This window comes from Dermacentor silvarum, chromosome 1 (genome assembly GCF_013339745.2).
Source record: "Dermacentor silvarum isolate Dsil-2018 chromosome 1, BIME_Dsil_1.4, whole genome shotgun sequence".
NCBI classification, from domain to species: Eukaryota; Metazoa; Arthropoda; class Arachnida; order Ixodida; family Ixodidae; genus Dermacentor; species Dermacentor silvarum.
This window is the reverse complement of record NC_051154.1, coordinates 88,456,276-88,468,997: the sequence shown is the minus strand read 5'-3', so window position 1 is coordinate 88,468,997 and position 12,722 is coordinate 88,456,276. Positions and strand designations below refer to the sequence as shown.

Sequence of the window (12,722 nt, the reverse complement as noted above, 5' to 3'; positions counted from 1 at the left end):
GGCTTCCTTGCAAAGCCTGCCTGCTCAGCATATTATGCTGGACATTCAAACCACTCTTAGTCGAAAGTCTCAGTATTTTGTAGAGAACACTCTCCTACAAGAAGCTTCTTTCCTTCTCTTTTTTTTAAGTGTGAGTTACCATATTTAATCTTATAAAGCAAGCATGCTGTTTCTCCCTAAAATTTCTTATCTAGATTGAAGGCCTGCATTTATATGTGGGATAAAACTCCTGGTGAGTATATCAGAATATAAAAAGCTGAAAGAGCAGCTCGATAAGTGAAACTATGCTCTTGCAGCACACAGCCATATGGCCTTTATAAAGACAACAGCCAAAATATTGAACAGCAAACTCAGATGCTACAGTGCACATAGAAAAACCACTTCCTCTCCGCCTCCACTCCCGATGGCCTAACTTTGATGATAATTTGCCAGTGTGTTTACTCTGTGTGCTTCACAGAGTAGCTGAGCCGAAACAGCAACACTTGGCTACATTCCTTTCATCCTCTTTGGTGCTGTGCACTGCATTGGTGTGACTGGTGGTGGTGATGATCCTTGTCATGCATGATGATTGCAGTTGGTGGAACCAAAAATGGCAGCTTGCGCAACTAAGTTTGGCACTTGGTGAAACCAATGTAGCACAAATAAAACAAACACAAAGAACGCAGAACTGGACACCACGGACACTACTGCAGTACCCATGGTGTCCAGTCTTGCATTCTTTGTGTTCGTTTTATTTGTGCTACAATGGTTTCACCGAGTATCAACCAACGAGCCCAAGAACAAGTTATCTGAAGTTTGGCACTGCGGCCGTTAAGTGAGGTGGGAAATCTTTTTCCTAATAAACGATATGCAAAATTTCATAAGCAGGCTTTCTCGCACAGCTAACTTGCCCTTACCAAGATGGCTGCGTTCCCACTACAGTCAAACCTCGTTAATTCGGATCTCAAGGGAGTAAAAAAGTGTCCGAATTATCCTAATGCCGAATTATCGAATGAACAACAAAAGCTGCATATGAACAAGGCTTTTATTCCATACCTTCACTTCGTAAAGAAGTCCGTGATGGTTGGTTGTTTTTTCGTTGAAAGCTGGGCAGCAAGGACGACTTTTCGCACATGCGCCAATCCCTCCAGTGCAAGCGTGTTACATGGAGCATCGAGGCAAAATTCCTCCAAAACAGTGAGGGCATCCGCAGCTTCTTTGGTGGTTCGCCGTGCCGAAAGTTCTTTGCGAGGGCCATCTTCGTCGGACATCTCGTCCGTCGCACCGAGGGCATCAGCGATGATTTCCGTATCAGTTAACTGACCGTATCCGGTCAGTTAACTCCGGCGCTCCGTGCCCATCATGTTTGTACCTAAAAGCACGGTGACACGCTCCTTACTCCTCTTTCCACCAGTGCAATTACTCCTCTTTCCACCAGACCCTTCAAAGTAATGGTCTTGTCTGGCAACACTTTAAAAAATAAAGCTCTCTCATCTGTGTTGAAAACATTCGTTTGGGTTGTAGGCTGCGATGTGTTTCTGAAGTTCGCCGTTCTGCCTGTCCGTGACGACTTTTTCATCCACCGCACCTCTCTCTCCGCACACGGTCTTGAATACCAAGCCATGTCTTTCCTTAAAGCGTGCAAGCCAGTCCTCGGACGCTTTGAAGGTATCAATGTTCATGCGGAGGACATAGCTTTCTGCTTGCGTGCAGATCAATGGTCCACTTAGTGGGAGCCGCGCATCCCGTGCGGCACCAATCCATTGCAACAATGCATCTTCCAACTGAGGGTGTGCTGCGGTTCGCATACGCTTGCGAGCTGCATGAAGCTTTTCATTCTGGAAAGCGTTTCCAAGATTTGCACCTTATTTTTTACGTAAGTTCCCAGGGTGCTTCTCTTCACGGGAGATGCCTTCATCCAGCGCCTTCAGAATTTCTACCTTCGTTCCTAAGTCCTTAGCCACGTACTTAACTTGCTTAGCAGGCATCACCATCACAGCGGAGCGCAGCACAATAGCACCACAACAGCAACACGACGCGCGCACACACAGAAAAAAGGACGTTGAAGAATGCGCATGTGCGTCGTTCTCATTCTCACTCGTTCTCTCTCGAAGTGATGACAGTAGCGATTCGTGCTCCAAAAATTCACCTTGAACAGCAGTGACCCCTCATACGTTTTCGGTTTCGGAATGGAGGGTGGTTTCCGATCCGGTACTGATTTCTGCGCTCAAGAAACTCACTTCAGCGCCGGTCTTGGCCTGTCTCCAGTCCGAATTAAGCGGTGCACGCGTAATTTCGTACCGATTTAACAAGAGTTCGCTGCCATAGACATATGTACATTTTTGAAGGGAGGGAATCAGCAGGTCGAATTATACGAATTTCCTGAATTTATGGGAGCCGAATTAACGAGCTTTGACTGTAGTAGCAGTTTTAAAGTTGAGACGCAATTTGAAAGCTCGGACAATATGAGGAAAATAAGGGCGGCAGGAATAATGTCACCGGCCCACATGTTGACACTTTAATTGTGAATCTAGCTAGAGGCACTCCATCTTGATTAGGTTAAAAGAGGTATGCAGAGAAGCGCACTTGCAGGTTTTTCAACCAATGAAGCATTGCATTTATTACTATATATAGATGCTTATTATGACCATAGATTTCTTTTTCAAGGATTTAAACAGGGATATTGCGGCCATTACACAAAGAAAAACCTTTTTTTTTTTTATTAATTGGAAGTGCTCGCACATTTTGCCACAGGAGAAGTGTTTCTGACTTAAACATTTGTCATTATGCTCTTAGCTCTTCACTGAGCTCATCTAGACGGCCATCTCTCAGTTAAAGTAGTCTTCGGTGCCACCAAGGCTCTTGAGATTCCAGAATCTTTAAGGTTCTTTCCACTGTATTTAAGGAAATTGTGTCCTAGGCTTTGAGAATCTAGCTGGGTGCAAAACGACTGGCTGCCTGAAGAGGAAATCTGCTTTGAATAGCAGATTTCCTCTTCAGGCAGCCAGTCGCTGTTCTGCATTGAAAGGCAGTTTGCCATTCGCTCTGATAATGCATGGTGATATCTGCACTTGAAGCCACTGCTCCCCCCCACACGACATGCAAGCTGACAGTATTGATCATTGTAAATAAGATATGGTAGCCCACACCTAGGCTTACCACTTCACTAGTTCATCCTGCAACCCGTGCAATTCTCCGAAATGCCAAAGATGTGTGACACAACTTGTTGCTGCTATCTTAGCATGTAAAGTAACTCATCTTTTGAAAGAGCTTTTGTAATCAGACTGTAACTGTGTCGTCGTTGCCATACTATGCAAAAAATTGTTCTGTCACCATCTTTTGATGAAGATGACGCTGGCTCTGATGGTAGGCCGTAGCGAAGGCCACAATCGCAGCTTTGTACCCGATTGCACCAAACAAGCAACTTTTGGACAACTTTTTGTGAAAACAATTGCACGCGTTAGAAACAAGTAAATATGGTAATCATTTATTTTGAGCTGCCGTTCTCACTTTAAAATGTTCCTAAGGGAGACTGAAAAAGGCGTTTTTGGTGAGAGATTTAATGTGTCTTCGACACATTCACTATTCCTCAGTCACTTCCAAGACTGATGTTGCAGCCATCGGGGTCACAATTCAAACCAGGTGCGTTCATGCCGACCATTCAAGTTTAAATTATCCAGTGAGGGCCAATTCTAGGATTGAAATAATTAACATTTTCTCCCATAGAAACGTATGGACACTGGCCAGAACCTTCACTCGTAAACGAGTTGGCCAGAGTCGAATTAACAGAAGTCTATTGTATTAGAAAATAAGATACCCGGTGATGTTGGTGTCTGCTGTTAATAGTATCGGTGAGCATGGGTAGAAAGCATGTTTAACCTTTTATCTGGATTTTATGGACCACTCTCATTTGACAAGTTTGGCTCAGTTGACAACCTGGTTGCATTGTGACAGTCCTTTACTTTTCGTTAGTCTAGCGGACCATTCAGTTTAGTGCAGTTTGTCCTCCCTGCACTACACAAAGTAGTTCCCTGTGTCCAAATCTGTTCATGCTATGACTGATAGTGCTCACAAGTTATGGGGCATGTTTAGTACAGGACATACAAAGTCTTGGGATCCAAAGTAGCAGCATCCAGAGCTAGTTCCGGAGTTTTACTAGAATAATGTTCAGTTTATGTAGACAGCACTTGCAGGAGTGATAAAGGGTATGAAAGAATTTATAGTAAGTCTTAATTAAATTAATATACCAATGTCTCTTTGGATGAAATATGAAATTGTATCAAAATCAGTACAATGTTGTCAACATGTACTGAAAAATGAGCACTTGATATTTTTGCTGGCCTGGTTAGTGAAAACAGACACATTATCTGAACACCAGGCTCAGTTGACAACCTGGTTGCATTGTGACAGTCCTTTACTTTTCGTTAGTCTAGCGGACCATTCACGACTACAGGTGTTCAATTTGATCATGGCATTGTCTGTATTTTGCATTCAGGGACAACCTGATTGAAATCAATGACCTGCTGCTGGCTATGCGGCGCATCCAGAAGTCATCTAACGACACACGTCTTGAAATGATCACCGACCTTTTGGACACACTCGACATTGACCATGATGGTGCTGTGAAGATTGACCATGTGTTGAAGGTGTGTTCTCTCTCCATGGAGAGCACATTTCAGGGCAGTGATTTCAGTAAAATGAACTCTCAATACTTTTAGCTGTAGCTATACCCAGGATTGTGTAATGGTAGAATAAAGGTATCACCATCGATGTGGCTGGCAATAATGCATGATGGTCGGATTGTTTCTAGCCATTATGGTCTTAGATTGCACAAGTTCGTTTTCATATTTTGTGTGGTACAGATAATGAAAATTAGTGTTTGTCCCGTAAGAGTTGCAGCATGTTTGTTGTGATACCACCTAAAGGCTGTCATTGCTATTTGTCTTGAAAAGTGTGATACCAGGGCTAGGACGCAGAGGGCACAAAACTTTTGCTAGACCCTATTAAAATAGTCTTACTATTGTCTTTTTTGTGTGTGAATTGTAAAAGAACATGGTAGGTCAGCATCATGTGTAAAATTTGGCTGTTATGTGGTTTAACACGTATAAGCCTGTACAAATAATAATGTTAAACAGAGTGCAGGGCTGCATCCATATGAGATTAATATATCAATTCATTTATTACTGTTCAGTCGTGTGATATGAGCACACAGATGTGATATCGTAGCACCCTCTAATAGATAAACAATCTCTTTAGTCACAAGTAAGACTTCAATTCACAAGCCTAAAGTTGATGATTCCCATGATTTTAGGAGTTGAGGCATATGCTTAAGTACATATTTGCAATTGCAGGTCATCGACACCCTCGGCCGTGAAAATGTCAAGGTGAGCCCAGCTCAGATGAAAGAGATCATTGAGCTCCTCATCAAAGAGGAAGTCCTGCACGCCAAGAACAAGGAGCAGCAGGCAGCCAGTACAGATGGTGCAGCACAGCCACCTAGTTCTAATCATCATGAGCAGCAACAGGAAAACAAAAACACTTAGTGTGCTCAGTGTGCTTTGGCATTGTAATATACTGTAACACTACCCTTGACAAATGGCCCATGTAACTATGTTGGTTCATTAAGTTTATGACCTAGTGGAGAATAGGCTGTTTTTTTCTCGTGCATACATGAAAGTCTGCACAAGATCCATCAGTGTGCTATGCCTTGAAATGGAAGGGATGAGATGAGAATTATTGCTAGGTGCCTGTGTTGTTGCACTGTGCTTGTGAAACATGCCAGACCAGTCTGTCTTTAGAACAATATTTTAGTTTTATTATTATTTTTTTAAAGAATTTTTTACACTTCAACGTTCTGTGGTAAATAAGCTTGTCCATATCTCTTCTGTGGTATTTTTTTTTTAATCACTATGCATTAAATTGTAAAGTTTGAGAAATGCCAGATAAAACGTTTGCATTCTTGCACAAAACACAGACTGACGCTGTACTAAAGGGAGTTAAGTGATACGTGACTTGCCTTTTTGAATGGTGTACGTTTCATAATACAGTTCTTTAAAGACAATTTCTTGTAGAAAAGAATACGAGTCTGAAGGCGTATGTGGTATAATCTATTTGTGTTTACAAAGACATTATCTGTTGTTTCGTAGATCCGAAAATGGCAAAATTTGTGTCATTGACGGAATCCCTTGCATTTTCTTTTCCAAACAGATTTGTTGTTCTGGCTTGTAGACTGTAAAATCATTGTAAGATACATGTTTGAATGCTGTGGTCGACATTTATTCATGCATGGACTATGTCTAGGTCCTATTTTTTGTGCTAGTAAAGAGTGATTGTTCTTCACACTCATATGGATACACCTAGTATACTGTGCGCAAAACAATTGTGAGGGTGATGGATAAATAATGTGACTGATAGAAATCATTTGCAAAACCAAACATGTTTGGTCCAGCTTGTTCAATGCTAATTAACAAATGCATACATGGCCTAGGAGCATTGGAAGTGTTCCTTTTTTGTGCTTGTTTGTGGTAACCATGTTGTTAATGTTATGAAATAAATACATAATTTAGTAATTTTTATGTGCTAATATTCTGTATCCATTTTAAAGGCAAAACCTTTTTTTCTGTATGGCTTACTTCACATGGTCGTTTCGGTTCAACAGCTTGCAATGCTACACAACATTTATTACTATATTTCTCATTTCCCTCTGCCTCTTTTTTTTTCTGTGCTGTAGTGCTAAAGGACTTTGCATGCTATCCATAAAATCTCATTTGCTATGGTTATGCATGCCATTATTCTTGACCTTTACTATTAATGCGAGTAGGTTAGCTTTTGATTTCATACATTGTTCACTTTGTTACATTGACCTAAAGCCTGGTTTTTGTTGGTGTCCCTGATGAAAAAAATTTTGCTTGCTCCACGGCTCATAAAGATATTGAGCCAACAAATGACAAAAAAAAATCTTAGTAATTTGTACAACAGCACTTATCACCTGTTCTCTCACTGGGATCTCGACTGCACATGTGAGTGCATTTAATGTGGTAAATATTGGTTGACTTTATCATGGGATGGTGTTTGTAAATGCTTCTTGAGAAGATGCTATCGGAGCTATACAGTGCAATTGTTCTAGAAACCTGTGAAGCCATTTTAAATGCTGAAACATAGTGACCTTGACTTAACAAAATTTTGAATTCACCAAAGTTTCTTGCTGCAGTGAAACTCTCACTATACAAACATTTAACTGTATATAACTTGTCAACATTGAATGAATTTTACATATGCTGGGTGTTGTGTTTGAGGGAAGTGTTTATTGGAGTGCATTTAGCCAGGGTTGCAAAAGAGGTGTGGGCAGTAGCAGGCCTGTAAGAGCCCTGTCTAGATGCATGGCTGCATTGGCTGGAGAGCATGGAAGTTGCAGGCATTGCTCAAAGGCATGACCAAGGGCAGCTGGCACCATCCGTGGCAAAGTGTCACGATGTCGGCAAGCACCTGAAAAAGCATCATGTAGCTGTCCTTGGCTAGAGTAAAGAATAGCTTCGTGATAGCAGCCTGAATACATACAATCAAAGTTTCAATAACTAGCTTGTGTGAGCGATGGTGTTGCCAGTCGTATTGATAAGGGAGTGCTAACTGTGTTACCTCCATGAGCTTGGAGACTGCTGACCAGGGGGGGGTATTCTGTAAGAGTCCACCTAGTGGACTGTCCACTTCGGCTATCGCCATTGGCTCCCGCTTCACGAGTGTGAAGGAGACTGGCTGGCACCTTCGCGCTCGTGAAGCGGGAGCCAATGGCGACAGCCGAAGTAGACAGTCTACTAGGTGGACTCCTACAGAATACCCCCCCAGGCCTTTCTTGTACAGGCTGCAAACAGTAGTATAGCCATGTCAAAGAAGGTGTTGCTATTTTACACAGTCACTTGTGCAGCAGGGACCACATTTTCATGGTCAAACTGTACATACGGACAGCAGAAATGTGATATCTTCTTTTCCTTTCTTTTGCAGGCCTGAATGTTGTCATGCACACAGCATAAGCATTGTGCTTAGTGTTTCCTATTGATGATAAACTAGCCTTACCAGGCTTCCTTTATTTCAAGGAAAACATACATATTAGTCTAATGATTATTGATGGGCAGCTGCTTGCGGAGTTATCTGCACTGCCCTGCAAAACTGTTTTTCAACCAAAATTTTTTGGCCACCAAACCACTTTCATATTTAACACAAGATAAAAAGGGATGTCATCTGGCACATAAAAGCCAGCTCCCTTTATCAATGGTTCCTGCTCAACACCGTGCATGATTGCGCTATTAAAAACATAGGGGGGGAATGGTGCTGGAAAAAAAAAAAAGTATACATTGCATTATAGATGTGCAACAAAATGAAGAACCACAATTCTAAGCCTAGCACCTTCATGCATCAGCTGAATTTTCTGTGCTCTCGTAGAGCTATGGATGAAAAATTAAGTAAAATGGTACCACACATCTGGTTATCAAGCGTTCATTCATGTATTACCATGCAAATAACGGTCGTTGTGATTTGCTCCATTTTGTAGCGTTCATATAATTTTTGCACAGAAATGATTTAGGAATTTTCTTAGGGCTGCCCATGCCATTCACAGTTCACATGCTTGGGCACTTCAGAGAACCGTGCTGATTTCATGTTTTCCATGCAAGCATGACGCATCAGACTCAAGCATTGGTGTGAAGTCAGCTTCACGCTGCATAGCGCTGTTAAACATGCAAGCCAAGTCAGCAAAGCTGTACATGTCGCATTTTCAGTTGCCTTGGCAGTGGAAGGAAAGTTGCCGTTTAGCAGCAGTGTGCAGCCTGTGAATGTAGTACAGTGGCAACGGAAAAAAATTACACACAAAAAAAAAAGTTTATTTCTGGGGTTTTACGCGCCAAAACCACAATATGGTTGTGAGGTATGCCATTCTGGGGGACTCAGATTAATCTTGACCATCTGGGGTTCTTTAACGTGCACCCAATGCACGGTACACGGGCGTTTTTGCATTTCGCCCCCATCGGAATACGGCCGCCGCAGCCAGGATTTGATCCCACGACCTCGTGCTTAGCAGCGCAAAACCACTCGGCAAGCAATGCGGGTCACGGTAGCACCAATGACAGTCGAGCTTGTCCTGGAGGTCGGTAACGTCAACGCATACCAAGATAAATGTGACGCTAAGGGACCCTCAGCTGCAGCTGTCCGTGCGTTCCGAGAGCTATGCACTTGGCTAGTTTTCCTCTCTATTTTACTTTGTTTTGTTTTTAATTCATTTATAATACTTCTCCGGCATCCGTTCACGAGGTTTCCTACCTGTCCAGAGGGATTCCTGGAAATTAGGAGCATTAATGTGCGCACTGTTTCTTCCCACATAACGTAACATAAACGTAACGTAAACAGCCGTGGTTGCTTAGCGGCTATGGTGATGGGCTGCTAAGCACTAGGTCGCGGATTCATCAGTTAATTTTGTGTTGCAATGCATAAAGAGACGTTTTGTTAAGAACCTAACTGGAACGCCAATGTATTTCTCCGCAAACTTCGGGAATTAGTATTTCGAAACTGCTGTCATCCCGAGAATTCGTTCCAAGTGTATTCGCCTTGCGAACTCCACGGCTACAATTTGTAAATTGCAATATGGGCCATCAGGTAATTAGTTAAAAACGTAATTAGTGAATTTTTTTCAATTATTTGATTATGCATTTCAATTTCATGTGCAAGTAATGTCCGCCTTTTCGAGTTGACCAGCTCATGAAGTAGAATTGTGCTATCTGCCACAGGCAACCTTTATAGGATTTTTGAAAGTGTTCGCTGAAACACCCTGTATATATATGTAATTTTAAAAAGTGCAGGCACATGTAAAAAAGCTATAAAGTTCGCTCAACACGGTTAATTGGAGGTCGCAGGGAGAGGCCTTCGTCCTGCAGTGGACATGAATATGGGCTGCTGATATATATGTGTTCCAGTTAGGTTCTTAACAAAACGTCGCTTTATGCATTGAAGCACAAAATTGACGAACGCCAATGCATTTCTCCACAAAGTTCGGGAATTAATATCTCGAAACTGGTGTTATCCTGAGAGTTAATTCTAAGTGGATCCTCCTGGCGAACTCCAAGGCTACAATTTGTAAATTGCAATATGGGCCATCAGGTAATTAGTTCAAAACTTAATTAGTAAAATTTTGTTAATTAGTTGATTATGCAATTCAATTTTTTGTGCAAGTAATGTCCGCCTCTTCGAGTAAAAGAGCACATTAACTAGAATTGGGCTATCTGCCACATGAAACCTTAAATAAATTTTGAAAGTGTTGGCTGAAACACCCTGTGTATATATATATATTGCCGTCGCTTGGAGATACTCAGATTATTGCATTCCGCCCAATTACATTAGTCAATGAATTATTCAAGTTCTCAATTATAATTAGATGAAAAACTCCCCATACAGGTTTCTGTTGCTCAATACGTGCTACATAAAAGTTTTTCCGAGCGTGAAAGAAGCCCGCGAATACACGCAAAATTGCCGCGCGACTGGCCACTCGAGGCACTTTCACGCTCGGAAAAATACTTTTATGTAGGTAGCACGTACTGAGCAACAGAAAGCTGTATCGGGAGTTTTTCATGCTTATCTACCATTTTCTCCTTCACACTTTTCATCTAATTATAATAGTTAAGAAGTTGAGTAATTAAGACGAATCATGTAATTAGGCGGAATGCAAAAAATAATCTGAGTATCTCCAAGCGACGGCAAGTAGTAGTAACAACTTTATCCTTTTACAAGGAAAGGGGCAGCGGGGTAGAGGGGGGAAGGGGTCTACTCAAGGTAGTTCTCCGCGACCCTCTCAGCCCACCCCAGGATGGCCTCCTGAACGTCGGGCCTGGAGCTGCGCAAGGCAGCCCCCCACTGCTCCTCTCCAAGCGACGGCAAACTTTACTTTGGTTCCGTTCAGCTACGTGGCATTCGCGTATTTTTTAAATCTTGGCACATGATAGTTGAGACGCCCTGTGTGTGTGTGTGTGTGTGTGTGTGTGTGTGTGTGTGTGTGTGTGTGTGTGTGTGTGTGTGTGTGTGTGTGTGTGTGTGTGTGTGTGTGTGTGTGTGTGTGTGTGTGTGTGTGTGTGTGTGTGTGTGTGTGTGTGTGTGTGTGTGTGTGTGTGTGTGTGTGTGTGTGTGTGTGTGTGTGTGTGTGCGCGCGCGCGCGCGCGCGCGCGTCAGTCCACGGTTGGATAGTGAACGAGAAATGAGGGTTGGTGCGGATTCTCAATAAACTAACAGTAGACATGTTAATTCACATTTACAACTTATTTCATTTCACCTTATTTTCCTAAAAAAATCACCGACGATTACAATACTCCCTAATGCGAATTTTGAGCACAGCTGTTTAGCCTTTAGGTGTTTTGAATTCGCGATATATTGTGGCAGATTGATTCTGAACGACAGGGTCCTCTCGGTGGCGGCGCTAACCCTCTGCTCGGGCGGCTCGTTTAGCAGCAGCGGCAGACGAAGCATTTCCACTGGTTGCGTCGCTCATTGTTCAGGAAGAAAGCGTGAGCACCGGAACGAGTGGCTCGCGCGGAGGGCATTCTCTAGCGCCGAAGGCGCAGGCGAAGCAGCGCATGCGTAGTGGATCCGAAGCTCACGCCAGCGCTTTGTTTCCATATATGGTATCAGTGGACGCGCTCACCACATGCCTGGTCACCGCCGTGAAGCACGTCTCGTGTGGCACTCCGCTTTCCTCCTCATTCTTTCGCCATACTCTCCTCTTCCGCTTTCCTCCTCATGCTTCCGCTGCACCCTCCTTCTCCGCTTTCCTTCCTCCGCGTTCGCTCTTTCATCCTTCGATGTGCTCGTTCGCTCGATTACGCCGAGGGACGCCGACACTCAACGCAGGAATGCGCGCTTAAGCTGCGCTCTACAAAGATAGCAGTCTTTTTAACGCCTGATTCATGGCCGATCCCCCAGAGTGGGTTGCGCCATTTCACTATGGAACAAGAAACTGGTGTTCTGACTGACGCCATTACTGCTTCGCCACAGTAAGTCGACAGGATCTCCCTCAACAGCATCATGAGCACATCTAGGAAGACGATCAACCTAAGTACACCGGAGCCGAAGACGATGTCCCTGTGGACACGTGGCCGGCTCAAGAAAGAGCAACGCATTTTCGCCCATCGGTGGCCCATTCCTCCAGTCCATACACTGCCGGCTCAAGAAATAGTGCAACTTATCAAGCACCACTATGAGGAAAAGACGCGATTTGGCCGCCTCGCTGACCTGACGGACGCTCTCAGGTTTGACCGACGGTGTGCCTCGGGAAATCGAAATGCGCCTCGCTGGATTGACTATCTCTACACCTGCGAAATGGCTTGCTGCTGCGCTTCAAGCAGAAGTGTTTTACAGCGAAGCTGTGTTTGGCTAGGCGAAACCAAAATCCGTCCGTCCGATGTACGCAGAAACTATCATCATCAGCAATGGCTCGAGCGTCGTCGTCTTCTTCCACAGCTGGCTCGTTGGCGCCCCTCGGCGCAACCGCGCGAACGCACTCGTGCCACTGCTCCCGCGTTCATCGTCGTCTTCTTCCACAGCTGGCTCCATTGCCGCTCATCATTCCAGCGTAGAATTTCACTTCTCTTCTGTCGTTATTATGGGGAGGCCGCGTTTACCGGAGTATGAGCCATTGCTTAAGGGGATATGAGCCACTCATTGTCTTATGGGACGGACAAATTTTGAAGCAATTTAATTTTGAAGAATTGCAA

General features: G+C 43.6%; 2 protein-coding genes across 3 annotated transcripts in view; one reads left to right on the top strand and one right to left on the bottom strand.

The window, feature by feature from the left end:
- LOC119431969 (mitochondrial proton/calcium exchanger protein) overlaps window positions 1–7,264 on the top strand; it is a 57,094-nt gene extending 49,830 nt beyond the window's left edge. Inside the window, exons 11-12 of the mRNA XM_037699408.2 lie at window positions 4,475–4,625; window positions 5,331–7,264. Coding sequence (XP_037555336.1) covers window positions 4,475–4,625; window positions 5,331–5,522 — 343 coding nt within the window. The 3' untranslated portion in view covers window positions 5,523–7,264. The remainder of the gene's footprint in view (window positions 1–4,474; window positions 4,626–5,330) is intronic.
- A 7-nt stretch (window positions 7,265–7,271) lies between these two features.
- Window positions 7,272–12,722, bottom strand: part of LOC125946782 (uncharacterized) — a 130,259-nt gene continuing 124,808 nt past the window's right edge. For both annotated transcript variants that reach the window (XM_049670789.1, XM_049670779.1), the window contains exon 5: window positions 7,272–7,464. The gene's annotated coding sequence lies outside the window, so the exon portion shown is untranslated. The remainder of the gene's footprint in view (window positions 7,465–12,722) is intronic.